General features: G+C 45.2%; 1 protein-coding gene across 2 annotated transcripts in view; it reads left to right on the top strand.

Annotated features, from left to right (window-relative positions):
• LOC147436578 (uncharacterized) overlaps window positions 1-13,914 on the top strand; it is a 64,516-nt gene that overhangs the window by 39,667 nt on the left and 10,935 nt on the right. The window contains exons 3-4 of one of the 2 annotated variants that reach the window (XM_086489449.1): window positions 63-299; window positions 626-677. In XM_086489449.1, the coding sequence (XP_086345575.1) occupies window positions 63-299; window positions 626-677 (289 nt within the window). Of the gene's footprint in view, window positions 1-62; window positions 300-619; window positions 678-13,914 lie in introns of both variants that reach the window. The other variant, XM_086489448.1, reaches the window with a different exon arrangement.

Raw genomic sequence — 13,914 nt, 5'->3', positions numbered from 1 at the left:
TCCTTTCATTTTGAAAAAGTTTTGTATGTTTTAGCTTCATTACTTGTTGAAAATGCTGACAGCCGAAAAAGAGGAGGAGAAGAAAGCACATGTAGAACAAGGGGCAGAAGATTTTATGGATGTCTCAAGGCAAACAGGTGACGCAGAGCACCTTGGTGATGATGCGACAGAAGGAAATTATGTCTGCAGTGTAGAAGGAGATGAAGATGAAAATATGGATACAGAGGAACCTATGTTCTGGGTTCCACTCACAAATGACGATGAGGACAATGGTTCCAGTGAAGACGTGGCTGCACCAAGTATGTTTAAGCAATAATTTCAGCAAAGGCACACTAATGTTCCTGGCATACAAACACAACCACGGATAAGTTTCTATGCGAGCTTGTTTCAACAAGTACTTGTGAATGCACGTGCTCATCTAACGCATACACATTGTGGTAATACCTGCATAAATAATTCCTACGTAAGTATGCACTCAAGACATGTTCAGGACTTCTTACAGTGCAGGTGCATAATATACACCATCAGTATACATACATCTCTGTACCTAATGTTTAGACGTTTTATAATGTATTATCCGGCTAGAATACTTGCAGACAGATGACACATGTTATGACAGTTGCAGATCAAAGTTACAGAAGCGAATGTCGGAGGGAAGAGCGTGCCACATTGACAGGGTATTAATCTGGGACCATACTTTTTCTGCTTTGCCATTGGTTAAAATGTTTCTTATTTTGATGCTGCGTGCAATTGCACAAGTGGTTGCTATTTTCTAGGCAAAGTTAGATTAAAAATCAAATAAAGTAGTTGGTTTTTCTTATTTTGAGCAATGAAGAATGCCAGTGTAGATTTTCCAGTAAGGAGTTAGAAAGAAAAATGTTCTTGTGGGTCTTTTGATTGTTGACTAGTGCATGTATTTTAACGCTGGTAGTCTGTAATCTCACACTTTTCTTACCTTATGAAGGTGTATGGACTTCTAAGTGATGCGTCGCGTCTTGCTTGTGCTGATTGAACCTGCTGTGTGGTGGTCTTTGAAGGACGTTGGGAGTGAGGGGTTGCATTAATGAGTGTGGTGTTAAATTTGAATCGATTCAAGTTATACCCTAGCTCTCTCTGTCCAAACGTGCAAACCCTAGCCCTCCCTGAGCCAACTCGGCGCTCACCCCCGCCTGGGTTGCGCCGGTTTGTAGCATGCTGTGCTGTACAGAAAGCTGCATGCAGCCAGCATTGTTGTGTTCACAGCCTGCTTCATATAGACATATTTGACCTTCACTCACCATTTACCTGCTGATGGGAAAAACTGACTGCAAGCCTTGAGTTTGGTGGTCTCGCAGACTACTTCGGGGAGAGCATCCAACAATCTGACGCATTTTGGATTGCATAGTGATGGTATTGGTGGTGGCTGGGAGAGTTTGTGAGGTGTGAGGGGCCAGGTGTGGGGTCCTCTCTCTCTCTCTCTCTCTCTCTCTCTCTTTTGAGGATTGTACACCCTGCTCATCTTGTACCAACCTTTGTATCAGCTCTTACCCATTATATCCACACACACACACACACATACACACACACACACACACACACACACACACACACACACACACACACACACACACACACACACACACACACACACACACACACACACACACACACACACACACACACACACACACACATCGTGTGTTATATTAGCCCTCATTCACTACTTTCAAACCCCCCCCCCCCCCCCCCCCCCCCCCCCCCCCAACACTCATATCCTACACAGTTCCATTTTCAGTACCTTTTCTTTTTTATTTTTGGTACTCAGACATTGTATCAGATTCACCACGTTGTAACTTTTTGGTCTCATAGGTCATTTTGGCCTTTTGAAGACGTTAATATAACATTTCATTTCTCTCTGAGCTTAGTAGTATGCATTGTGTCTATATTTCGTTATGCAGACCGAATATCTTTGTCTGAAAATTTCTATCTTTGTTTGAAAATGTCTGAATATCGTTGTCTCTGGCTTTCCTGGGAGGAGTGTTCATGTTTGTTGTAAACCTCTGAACCACGCAAATTGGGTGTTTGGGGAGCGTTTAGTTGTATGCTGGAAACCTCTGAACGACGTAGACTGGGTGTATGGGGAGCGTTTAGTTGTATGTTAGGAGCCTCCAAGCGACACAGGCTGCGGTCTGGAGAGCGTTTGGTTGTGTCAGCCATCTAAGCTCATGGCCGGACCTTTTTAGGTTATTTGCGGGAGGGAGTGCAGAGGTAGTCATTGTGTAGCTTCATGCCTAAGACCGTTTGTTTCGGAGGAGGGCTCAACGGTGTGGTTTGTTGTGTCTTGTAACATGCATATATAAGCATTTGTGTTGCATTGTGACGTGCCACTTGAGTGAGATTGCTTGGGTATGTAATTTTAGTGCATCAAGACACCCGTTACAGATTATCGCGGTTTGGGTGTGATGGCTAATTTTGCTACGCCGGAATATCAAGAACTCCATTATAAAAAACTGAATGACCCTCGGATATTTTTGAGCTAACTTGAGTTGTTTTGCAGAAGTAATTGCAGATGATAACTCTTTTTACAAGAAGAGGGGATCTCACAAACTGTTGATGTGTCAAGCCATTGAAGACCAAGAGGGTTGGGCACCCTAGCCCTAACCCTAGCCAACCTATAGATCGCGGCGGAGGGGCCTTAATTCTAGCAGAAGCAGAAGAAGCTGGAGGACTTGTTGAAACAAACACGCGGAGTGAATCTCCCGGCTACACGGACCGCCTACAGACACGCGTCGGACGAACCACACGACCATAGACCCCATCCGGTAGCTCCCCGTGCTGGGCAGCGTTCGAGGACATAGGCGTGCACCTGTAAGACCGAGCGTCCCATACCACCCGGCCTCACCTCCTCGAGGTGATCTCGCGCACTCCTAGCAGGCTAACCACTGGCACTCTGCCAATGGGGGTCGACAAGTGCAAATGAGGCCTTGGCCTCCCTTTTATAATAATGGCGCCACATTGGCCGGGTTCACACTACGTCTGCCCGGACATTGGACGCCCATCCCGACGACGTCTAGTCTAGATCCCCTCTCTTGTGAGCGGGACATAACATACTTCCCCCCTTAAGAACCATTGATGTCCTCATCAATGAAGTGGGGATATTAAGTTTTCAAAGGTCTAACTGATTCCCAAGTAGCAAACCTTTCAGATTGACCCTTCCATTTGATTAAGTACTCGTCATAAGCTTTTTTGGCGCGGATGACGGGTACGATGATCTAAAACAGCCTCTGGTTCTCGAGGAATATACTCAGTTTGCATATCTTTCCATACATTTTCCTCGATAGGCACAACAACGTCAGCTTCGCCTAATTTTTCTTTAAGGCGGCTGGCATGAAACAGTGGATGTACACTAACATCCGAAGGAAGAGCCAGTTTATAGGCAACTTGGCCAATTTTCCTTGCGATCAAGAAGGGACCACAATATATAGTTGAAAGCTTATAATTCTTTTCTGTTTGCATAGTCTTGGAATCCTTGGGTATCTTCAGATAGACCCATTGTCCCACCTCTAGAGTCCTTGGAGATCTCTTTTGATTAGCATAAGTAATGACTCGATCAGGAGCCATTCTTATCCTATCCTTAGCGAATTCGAGCATTTCTTGCATGTCATACAAGAAATCACGCTTGGCGTTCCTTGACTTTCTCTAAGCCAATAGCAATCGGGGATATAGGCTCGAATCCATACATCACCACGATTGGCTAAATCTAGTAGCAGAATGCTTGCTACGATTGTAGGCAAACTCCAATTGTGGAAGATACCTTTCCCAATCAGACTGCCTTTGAGAGACATAAGCTCTCAACATGTCCGCTAACGTGTGATTCATCCTCTTAGTTTGTCTGTCGGACTCAGGATGGTCAGAAGACGACATACTCCACTTCGTCTGAAGATGAGCAAACACATCTTGCCAAAATCGCCCAGTGAACTTAGTATCTTATCACTGACGATATCCTTTGGCAGACCATACAGCTTGTAAAGCTGATCGACAAATAAAACTGCCAACCCATGGCTTTTTACTGTTGACTTCGTTGAAATAAACTTCGCCATTTTTGTGAGTCTATCGACTACAACCCAAATGGTGTCATTGCTTGGCTAGTATTTAGCAAACCAACAATGAAGTCCATGAATACTCTGCTACTTGGCATCTGGGATTTCCAATGGATGTAGGAGGCTAGCTTTCTTAAGGCGCTCTGCCTTATTGACCTGACACTGAGTGCATCTCTTCACATAGCTCTCTTTGTAAGAGTGCATCCTTGACCAATAGAAATATCGCTTGACCAAAGCCAAATTTCTTTGGATGCCTAGGTGCCCTGCGCTAGGAACATCGTGGCATTCGAACAAAATCCTTTATCGAACCTCATCGATTTTCGGCACACAGACCTTTCCATTTTTGAACAATAGTCCACCTCTAATGGAATATTATCGATGCCTCGTCTTTCCAGCACGACTCACTTTGGTCTCCGGACCGCCCAAGCCTATACACGAGTCGTGCCTCGCTTCGACCTCGTTCCATATCTTGCCAAAATAGTATCAGAACGACATAGCCCTCGGAGAGAGAGATACAAACCGTCGAGATTTCAGCCATAGACAAGGCATTTACTTCAGGAATCTGGCTGAGTGCATCAACAACTCGATTGCTGGATTCTTTTCTGTAACGGATCTCAAAGTCAAACTCTAGCATAAGTTCAACCCATCTAGCCTTCCGGCCTCTTAGATCACCCTGATCACAGACATAGCGCAATGAGTGATGATTTGTCCATGCAGAGCCATACAAGTAGTGCCGCCATTTCCTCAAGGCGTGGACTATGGCATAAAGCTCCTTCTCATACGTTGGATAACGCATCTTAGCATCAGAAAGCTTCTTACTTTCAAACGCAACAAGATGTCAGTCCTGGTATAACGTTGTACCAATGGTTTCAACCACAAACGGTTTGCTAGGATCCACAATGTGCAATATTGGCGCAATAGTCACTAAGTGCTTTAATGTCCAAAAGCTCTCGTCGAGACGCTCATTCTAGACAATAGGGGGGCTGTCTTTACTGTGAGGACCCAAAGTCTACGGTCCTTTCAGCCCCCCTTTTAGAAGTTGCGTAAGCGGAGTAACAACTTTGGAGTAATCCTTGATAAATTTCTGTAAAGCCTAAAAAGGACTTTACTTTGGCGTACATTCTTTAGAATGCGCTAATTTCGCACTTTATCCAATTTTTCAGGGTCGACGCGAATTCCATCGCGAGTAATAATATGACCCAAATACAAAAGCTCTTTCTTGATAAAGCCTCTTAGTTCTCAGTACTTCGAGAACAATGCATATATGCGCTATGCGCTAAATGCTCAGAAAAACTTCGGTTGTAGATTAAGATGTCATCGAGAAATACAATAACGAAGTTGCCTAGAAACGGTCTTAGCAGATCATTCATCATTTGCTGAAACGTAGCTGGAGCGTTGGTCAAACCAAAAGGGCCTGATCGCAGGTCTATCTTCTAAAATACAATGCCCCATGGAGCCAATCTATCAAATCGTCCATACGCGGGAGCGGATACGTATTCTTGAGAGTGAGCTTATTTAACCCCTTGTAATCCACGCAAAAGCGCATGGTGTTATCCTTCTTTTGAGAAAGTAACACTGGCGCTCCCCATGGGGATTACTTGGCCGAACAAAGCGCCTGTCGAGATAATCTTTCAGCTGTCGCTGAATCTCGTCCTCATCTGTTTTACTAAACCGATACGGTTGCTTTGAGAAGGGCTGACTATCAGCCACCAACTCAATGGCATGATCTACTCCTCTCGAAGGTGGCAAGCCAAGAGGTAGATCATCAGAAAAAACATCCTTGAAATCAGTCATGATTTCTCGAATTAGGTTGGATTCGTCGGAATCCGGAAGTTCAACAGAAGAACATGAAACATTTTTATGAAACTCAGTGACAGAAGTACCAAGCACTAATGAATCAAACCAAGCAAATAGTACACATCGATAAAAGTCAACATCAGAAGACTTCGTATCTTTATACATTTCTAAAGCAGTAACACTTGGTATTTCAAAACCATTACAAAGTGAACAGATACATGAGGCATGTCCTGTTTAACAAAAACAAGAGAGTGATGTACGTAGTCTATATACAATGAGTTTTGTTTATCATAAAACCATGGAATTCCTAAAATAACATTTGCTTTGTCCAGGCGTATGATGTGGAAATCCAGGTTCTCTTTGTAACCAGCTAGCTCGAGCGACAAATCCGGAACCATTTGATCCCATACATCTGTATCCTCGCCACGAGCCATCTTCACACGATACTCATGGTCACTGTCCCGCGTCTACAGGCGCAGTTTTGCACCAATTTTGCATCCACAAAATTGTGTGTTCCATTATCAAGGAGTACGGTCACGTCGTGACCATTGATCTTCTTGGGGAAACGAAGAAGATCATGCTTATCAAACACTTTGGTACTGAAAGTACAATTAGTGCATGAACTGTGTGCTAACTTGAATAACATCAGAGTTACCTGAAATCTTGTGAATTTGAACTAAAGGACGACCTTGCGGTTTCTTGGTCTTCTTCTTGGGGCAATCTTTGATTTGGTGACCTGTTTGGCCATATCTGAAGCAAGCTCCCTTCTTCAGTGCATCAGCAACTGAAGCATTTTTGGATTTCTTCTTCTCTTGAGAAGGTCTCGACGGTGATTTGGGCCTTTGCTAGAATCAAGTGGCTTCCTTGAAGTGCCCTCGTTGGATTGATGATCTGAACTTCTTTTCTTCTCAAATTCCGGTCCATTTGTTAAATGGAACGTCCTGGCCTTTGCAACTGCATCCTCGACGTCAGTCGGCGGGCTTTGTCTTTAATTAAGGCCCAACGGTAATCCTCATGTAATCCTAGCAGGTACATGTGCACAACATGAGTAGAGTCCACCTTGTAGAAGGTGAGCGCTTTCTTGAAAGCTGTCGTTTACTTATCAAAAGATAGAGTCTTCATCGAAAGACTCTGCAATTTTGCATATGCTTTCAAAGGATCCATTTTGGCGAAGTCTTTCTTGAACTTCACACCAAAATCAGCCCACGTCGTAGGCTTCTCTGTCATGTCGCGCCACCAGGTAAGCGTCTTACTGCATAGATAAAGAGGTATCGTTTGAATCCTCTGTTTGTCATACTCGCCATGGAGATCAAAATATGTGGTCCACTGATAAAGTCAATTATTTATGGCTAGTTTCGTACATTCTTTCTCTTCTCCTGAGAAATTAGTGGTTTTGTAGGGAATCGTGGTAGTAGGACCACCTTGTAAACACCCAAAAGCAACAACTTGCGTCCGCAGTTGCTGGAGATGGGTTTCGCCCTCGAAAATATGCGCAGTCGTCGATTGAGCTGAATTTTCTAGAGCGTAAGCCGGGCGTTAAACCCGTGCACGGCCCCTTCGAGAGAGGTCAAGTGAATGTTTGTCTGAACGTTCGCATTTTCTAGAGCGAAAATATGCTGGTCGAAGCTCTGGAAAGTACCTGTAATCCATGTGCAGAGAGCATGTGTGAACAGAATTAGAATGTTACTTGGCGCGTCGTGCCTTGTCCGAGTTGGAGGAATCCATGGCAAAATCCAGTAAAACCTGGAAATCCACGCAAAAACGCTCCACTTTTTGGTCGCAAAAGTTGATCTTTAAGGAGCTCTACGCATTGGCATGAGCGTCCGAAGGCGGGAGCGCGAGCAGGTGAGAGAGAAGAACGGTGGGAGAGAAGCCAGGGGGGTTGAAGAATGAGTTTCTTTGAAGTCTGTAGTGTAAAAGAAAATCGAACGCAAGGAAGCAATTTGCAACTGTGTGGAGAGGACGCGTGGAAAGAGAAACTTGTGCGTGGGTGTGTGGATGCTTGTGCCCAACACACGCCGTAGGCTCCAGCTAGGAGCCAACACTGCAAATTTTCCCTCCACGCTGGAAGAGGCCAAGACACGTTCTCTTCTCCCTATCGCTTCTTTGCAGAGCAGAGTTAAGCAAGCAACTCTCTCTCTCTCTCTCTCTCTCTCTCTCTCTCTCTCTCTCTCTCTCTCTCTCTCTCTCTCTCTCTTTGCACAGAGGAAGACGAGGTTACGGAGAGATTATAAAAGTTATTTTTATGCTGAATTTAGTCTAAAGTCAGCGAATTAACAAGTAATTCTCGATGAAAATCAGTAAAATTCATAAAAAAGCTTTCAATTTTCAGCACTCCCATCTGTTAATTGATGTTCTTATTAAAAATCAGCAAAAGAAAGCTAATCTTCACCTGCAAACATGCTCACGAGAAGAAAAATAAACAATTTCAGCAATTAGTCATTAAAAATTGCGTGAAGTTGAGGTTATCCGACTCAACCGGATCCGTAGGTGTGCACGTGGTCCTTCTTGCAGCCAAGCCGGCTTTGATACCATGAAACAAACATGCGGAGTGGATCTCCCGCCTACATGGATCGCCTACAAACACGCGTTGGACGAACTACCCGACCATAGCCACCATCCGGTAGCTCCCTCGTGCTGGGCTAGCATCCGAGGACGTAGGCGCTCACTTGTAAGAGCGAACGTCCCATACCACTTGGCCTTACCTCCTCGAGGTGACCTCGCGCACTCCTAGCCTACCACTGGCCCTCTGCCAGTGGGGATTGATAACTGTAAATGAGACCTTGGCTTCCCTTTTATAATAATGGTTGGCCACATTGGCCAGGTTCACACTACGTCTGCCTAGACATTGGACGCCCATCTCAATGGCGTTTAGGCTAGATCCCCTCTCCTGTCAGCGGGACATAACACTTACCCAACTTACAAAGTCTTGTCGAGTGGCCCAATTATTAAAGTAGGGTTAGGATTAAATTATGGTACCCCCGTCCGATGGGGCCTAAAGCAAAGCAGACACACACACAAGTAACTTGCGTAGAGGATGTTGACGTGGCAGGCTGTAAATCACACTGACATGCTGACAAGGTGGGAGCTGTATAGACGCCCATGTTTTGCATTGTTGACGTAGCAGTTGTACGGAATTCCACGAATTTGCATTGGTGGCTTTGGGCGCCAGCTTTTGGTACGAGATGCTTTTGGACATGATTCTTTTTGGATATGATTCTTTTCATGGAAATCGCTTTCGGTAGGCCAAAGGCCTTTAAATATGTGCTAAGAGCACACTTTTTTGGCATGCTTCCATGTGGAGATGCAGAGTAGTGTTGCAGGCGTAGTACTGAGTTAAAGCAATATAAAGAAATGTTGAAAGGGGCGCCACAGTTTGTGGGGCCATTGCTTTCTTGGGGTGGAACTCTTTCACTTCGTGTCTTGTGTGCAGTGTATCTCTTTGAGTTCAGTTGTTTTGAAGTGTCTAAAGTCTGTCCAGTCTGCTCTTTTCAGTTCAGTTTTTGAAGTGTCTAAAGTTTGTTCAGTCTGCTCTTTTCCATTGGCACGTGGTGCCCTCCCGTTACAGCTTCCACTGATCCTTTTAACTAAGGAAAATATATTTGCAGGAGATGAGTTCATTTGAGATTTGGACACTGCCTATAGGCAAGTCAAGAGAGAATTTTATGATCTCAGGAAAAACATAAGAAAGTTGCAGACAAGCACAAAAGGAATTTAGACTTGTTTTACTTGAGTTTGAGAAGGCGAGACTGAAGAAATAAGCGACTCATAAGGGGAAGGTGGTTAAACTTTCCAAATTGTTACTATGTGGCTGTTAACCACGTGAATGATGTTACATTCCGATTAGAGCTACCGCCTAATTGGATGTCACAAATTGGTGACGTGGCAGAGCCACCCGGACAAATACACACACACACACACACACACGTGTTGACGTGGCATCACCACCCGGAGAGGTGCTGATGTGGCAGATGTGTTATCAGTACGGCGGCTGACGCGGTAGGCAGTCCGACATTCCGCGATTTGCGCTACAGGTGATGATGTGCCAGCCTGTACGGATGTCCACAAATTGCGTTGATGCTTTTTCTGCCAGCTGTTGTGACCAATAGCTTTTGGAACGGTTTGCTTTCGAGTTTAACTGCTTTTGGGGCTTTGCTTTTGGGCATCCCTTGTAAGAATAAAAGAGCCCTTAGTGCCTCACTCTTCAGAGCATCTGGACGCAGAGTCTAAGAGTAGAGGACCCAGCGGGAGACTTGGGGTGCCCAAGTTTGTTACATTGGAGGATTCATAATCCTTTCCATGTTAGTTTATTTCGGCCACATATAGGATTGCCTCGGAGTCGGCCTATTGTTGAGGAACCCCTCGAGGTTGAGGAAAGAGAAGAGATACTCCAATTGGAGCAGATCATTCATCATTAGGGGCGGTCACTTAAGTTTGAAAAGATTACACGGAAGTATCTGGTAAAGACTCCACTTTGGATGCTCAATGGATGACTGAGCATGAATTAGCACCTTATGCTGAGATTTTGGAAGGATATGTACAAGCACTATAGTCGAGGACAATTGTTTAGAAGCCAAGAGGGATGTTACTAAATTGACTATTTAGAAGCCAAGAGGGATGTTGCTAAATTGACTATTTTCAGGGTAATTTCTATTTAATGAAATCAAGATATTTAAATGTGTGCACTTGAGAGCTGTTAAGTTTGGAATGTAGGTCTACAAGAATTGAGAAAGCCGTCAAGAATGGACATCTCTGATGCGTCATTCTGTATTGCATATGTGCATGAGATTGCATCTAGGGATGCCTTGGGTGTGTTTGTGTAAGCATTGTTTTCAGCTCATAAGTTTTTATCGAGTTTTGAACAGGTCATTTTAAAAAATTTCCAGCCTAAAATTAGCAGCAAAAACTGGGCGCCCCACTCCTTGGCCAAATCTGGCAGCAAATCGATTCCTCTCTTCCCCTCTGCTTGGCGTGCACTCCAAGACAGCTCCCTTACTTCCTAGGTGCCGCCTCCACCTGGCCAAAATTAACAGGAACAACCCCTCTCTTTTCCTTTCTTGGCGTACATTCCAAGGCAGCCAGCAGCTCCCTATTTTCAGCCCCCCGCTCTCTATTCCTGCCATCTCCAGGAGGCTATAAACTCAGCCTAGTGCCCCCACTTCAGCCATCTGCAATCCTAGACACAAGGCACCTTGGTTGGAGAAGACACCGAGGAGATTGTACTACGACAATGTTGCAAGATCACACGATGAGTTTGTGACCGGAGGTTGCTTTCTGTGCCCAGGAGCAACACGTGATGATTTGCATATGATTTTTACCAATGTTTGCTATGTTTTGCGGGTCCTCTACCTTTGAGAACGAAGCAAGGAGGCTTCGGCCTATGCTTGAGGGGTTCCGGAAACGAAATCCGAGAGAGCTCCCTTGCTTTGAGAGCAAATCGGAAGGTAATGGAGCGATATGAAATGAAATGTTATATTAACGTCGGCCAAAATGAACTATGAGACCAATCTGATACAAAATAGTGAATCTGATACCATGCCTAGGTACAAAAAGACTAGAACAAAATAACTACTACTACTACTACTACTACTACTACTACTACTACTACTACTACTACTAGAATCCATCCTCATCTGTACTCTGGATGTCGAGAGAGTATGGCTCGAATCCTCTGCTGTAGTCTCCGTCGATGCTGTGTAGCCCCTTTCCTCAATCGTGGTCGTCTGGATCTCCATAGCTTCAGTGCTCGGTCGATGAGAGTGCCGGTAGTGGTCGAATGAGTGGGGGACTGAGCTTTTTAGTGATGGCCGCTCCTCTGGCTGTCCCATATCTAGTGAAAAGAAATCTGTAATCTGTCTCTCTAGCTCTCCCCAGTAAAGTGTCTCTATATTTGTGTAACTCAAGTAGATATAGCCCAAGACATCCCCGATCCTCATAACTCACGACCTTAGAGAAAGGACCGAAACCCTCGTTGAATAAGCAGTGGAAACGGTCCCGAATCTCATAGTACACTGTGCAATGACATGTGTAATGTAGCTCTGTCTCTAGCTCTAGCTGGCATAAGCGGCATATCCCGCTGTCTGTTGGTATCCCTCTGAATCTACCAGTCTCAATCTCTAGCTGATGTGAGGATGTGCGTATCTGACCAATGGCACACCGCAAACCATGAGACATATGTGTGTCCATGTAGCTGGGTCGAATCACAAACTCATCTCCTGTGAGGTGGAGAAGATGCTCTCTATAGAAAGTCATCTTCGTCCCCAAATTTTGTGGCGGCTCTATCCATGTCCTCCCGGTATCTAGCTGGATCAGGTCCTGACGAATGAGTCTAGTAATCTCCACCCGTGTAAGAGACATCGAGGGTGCCTGAAGAGAGTATTGGAAAGCCATGCGTCTGAAACCAGGATGTCAACTCTGCATACCAGCATGAAGTGTCCCCCTCAAGAGCTAACTGTCTGGAAGACTCAAGGGCCAGTCTAGCATATCTGTCTCTAGTAGTATCCCACAAGCTGTGCACAAAGGAGACTGATCTGGTAAGCGCCTCAATCTCCTAGGAGGGGCAGCTAGCTCTGCTCGAATGATAGCGTGGGGTACGGAGGCTTTGGCTCTGATCAGTCGAGAGATCATAGATACCAAGGGCCTCTCCATACGTCTCCAACCATCCTGGCCTACAGAAGGTACCCATATCTGTACCCCATACAACATAGCTGAGGCTACTAAAGTATCAAAGAGCCATAACTTTGTCCGAGGTTCCTGGAACTGAACCTGCAAACGCATCCTCTCCAAGCCTCCCAAGGCCGCATAACCTCTAGTCAGTCTAGTCTCTGTTGCTCTCCTCAAAGAAAACCTCGGCCCAGTGAAGGCAACCCCAAGGTAAGTGTATGCATCTGTATATTCTACAATTTCCTGATCATATGTGAAGGTCGGTGCTGATCTCCCGATCCACTGTGGTGAGGCTTTAAACACCATAACCTTGGTTTTACCAATGTTTACAGACAATCCACTATCCTCTGCAAACCTGTGTAATGCAGCCAACTGTCGCTGCATACCCTTTGGTGAGTCAGAGATCAACACAATATCATCAGCATATAGCAACAATGGGATGCACGTTCCTGCAAGCTGGGCACCTCTTTCACCCTCTCTGTCAAAGTAATCAGACACCTCATTAACATACATACCAAATAGAGTAGGAGACAATGGGCAACCTTGTTTCACCCCAATGGTGGAGTGAACTAAATCAGATATCCCCTCCGGGGTGCGTACATGTCCCATCATTGATCTGTATAGAGCCATAATCTCCTAAATCAACACTATGGGCACCACCATCTCTTGCAGTCTGCACATCAATTGAGCTCTCAGTACCATGTCAAATGCTTTGCGGAAATCCACAAAGCTACAATAAATCCGTCTCCCATGTGACTTGCCCTCCTCAATGATGGCTCTGAGTGTCAGAAGATGATCAAGAGTGGAGAAACCCCACCTAAAACCGGCTTGGCCCTTTGCCCGTACACCCTCACCCTCTGCCCAATTACTCAATTGCTGCTCAAGAATGGATGCATACAACCGTGCCAATGTGTGCCCAACCATAATATTGCGGTAATTCCTAGGCTTTGTAGGATCACCTGCCTTGAAGATAGGCACAATAGTAGACAACCTCCAAGTCTCAGGTAACCCCTCACACATGGCACGATTGAACATCACTGCAAGAATCTCTATCAGCATATCTCTAGCATGTATAAAGTGCTCTGCTACTAGACCATCATGATCATATGCCCTACGGGTCCTCATCCTGTCAATGGCTCTCTTTACCATCTCAGTGGTAAAGGAGGTGCTGGTACAGCTCGGTAGGTGGGCATGGCTCTGTAGGATCTGGAAGGGGGTCCTGTCCAGGAACTGTATATAACGATGTCGCATACTGGCCCCACACATCAGGAGAAGTAATCACTGTGGGAGGGGAGTGCTCATGAAAGAATCGCCATGCCTCTCGTGAGTCTCTACTCAAGAACAACTCATGTAAGTCTCGCTTCATCCTGACAAA

The sequence above is a fragment of the Adiantum capillus-veneris genome, chromosome 18 (genome assembly GCF_014529385.1).
Source record: "Adiantum capillus-veneris isolate H3 chromosome 18, ASM1452938v2, whole genome shotgun sequence".
NCBI classification, from domain to species: Eukaryota; Viridiplantae; Streptophyta; class Polypodiopsida; order Polypodiales; family Pteridaceae; genus Adiantum; species Adiantum capillus-veneris.
This window is presented reverse-complemented; position numbering and strand designations above follow the sequence as displayed.